The 1,210-nt window shown below is 51.9% G+C and overlaps 1 protein-coding gene across 2 annotated transcripts in view; it reads left to right on the top strand.

The window, feature by feature from the left end:
• MIGA2 (mitoguardin 2) overlaps positions 1-1,210 on the top strand; it is a 33,456-nt gene that overhangs the window by 19,740 nt on the left and 12,506 nt on the right. For both annotated transcript variants that reach the window (XM_004713263.2, XM_045288559.1), the window contains exon 8: positions 155-270. In XM_004713263.2, the coding sequence (XP_004713320.1) occupies positions 155-270 (116 nt within the window). The remainder of the gene's footprint in view (positions 1-154; positions 271-1,210) is intronic.

Here is a 1,210-nt window from a genome sequence, read left to right on the forward strand (position 1 = left end):
GCCCCGGGTCAGTGCTCCTTCTGATCTAGCCCCTGAGAGGCTGCCTGTGGAGGGGAAGCCTGAGAGTGTCCCCTGCTGGCAGGTGGACACAGCTGACTAGCCTCTGACTGCTCTCCTTCCTCCCCCTCTGTGCCTCCCTCTCCCTCGCCCCCAGCTTTTCGAATCCCTGCAGGTTGGAGATTTCCCCATCCCCCTGTCCAGGCCTGCTGCTGCCTACGAGGAGGCCCTGCAGCTGGTGAAGGAGGGGAAAGTGCCCTGCCGCACCCTTAGGTGAGCTCACAGGAGGGAAGGAGCGGGAGGCAGGTGGGATGGAGACTCGGGCAGGCCGAGGGCCCTGACCGACTGCCAATCGCACCAGCACCTGGCACCAAAACAGTCACATCGGTGCGTTGATGTGGTAATAAGTCAATAACACGATTATGGCTCATACTAGATGTGAGGTCTCTAAGGGGTACAGCTTCCCCTTGCTGGCAGAGGTTAGGAGCCCAGGCTTCGTCCGGGTTCTTCCGCTTGGTCGCACGTAGCCCTGGACACAGCCCTTAGGTGTCCAAAGTCTCTGTAGTTATGTGAGCCGGCTTTGGAAACTCATGGGGAATGGAATCGAGAACGAATTTTCTGAAACCCTCCCATCCTGGTGTTTCTTATCCAAGCATCATGGCTCCTCGCGGTGTCCCTTTGGTTCTAAACAAGAGTAGCCAGTGATTGCAGCACCTCTCCCTGTCCATGTACATTAGTGGCTGTGTCGAAAGCCAGGTGACTACCTGGGCCCTGTCTTGTTCCATTATTATTTTTTTATTGTGGAATATAACATAGATCGAGGAAGGACGTAAAGCCCTGCTACATAGCTCGGTTCATTTTCAGAAAGTAAATACCCAGGTCAAGAAACAACACTGACAGTACCCCAGAAAGCAACCACCCCCACACCCCCCATTTCAGGCCCTTTCTGGAGTTTTTTTGCTTTTTTTTTTTAATCCTTCTTCCTCCCTCCCCCTGCTTTCACTGTAGTCTTCAAAGTCTACCTCTTTGGGTGGGAAACCATTTTTATTTTTTCTAAATCATTTTATTGGGGGCCCATACAACTCTTATCACCATACATACATCAATTGTGTAAAGCGCATTTATACATTCATTGCCCTTGTCTTTCTCAAAACATTTCCTCTCCACTTAAGCCCCCAGCATTAGGTCCTCATTTTTCCCCTCCCTCCCCGCT

This window comes from Echinops telfairi, unplaced genomic scaffold (assembly GCF_000313985.2).
Source record: "Echinops telfairi isolate 266 unplaced genomic scaffold, ASM31398v2 ScPeMD7_22;HRSCAF=79, whole genome shotgun sequence".
NCBI lineage: Eukaryota > Metazoa > Chordata > Mammalia > Afrosoricida > Tenrecidae > Echinops > Echinops telfairi.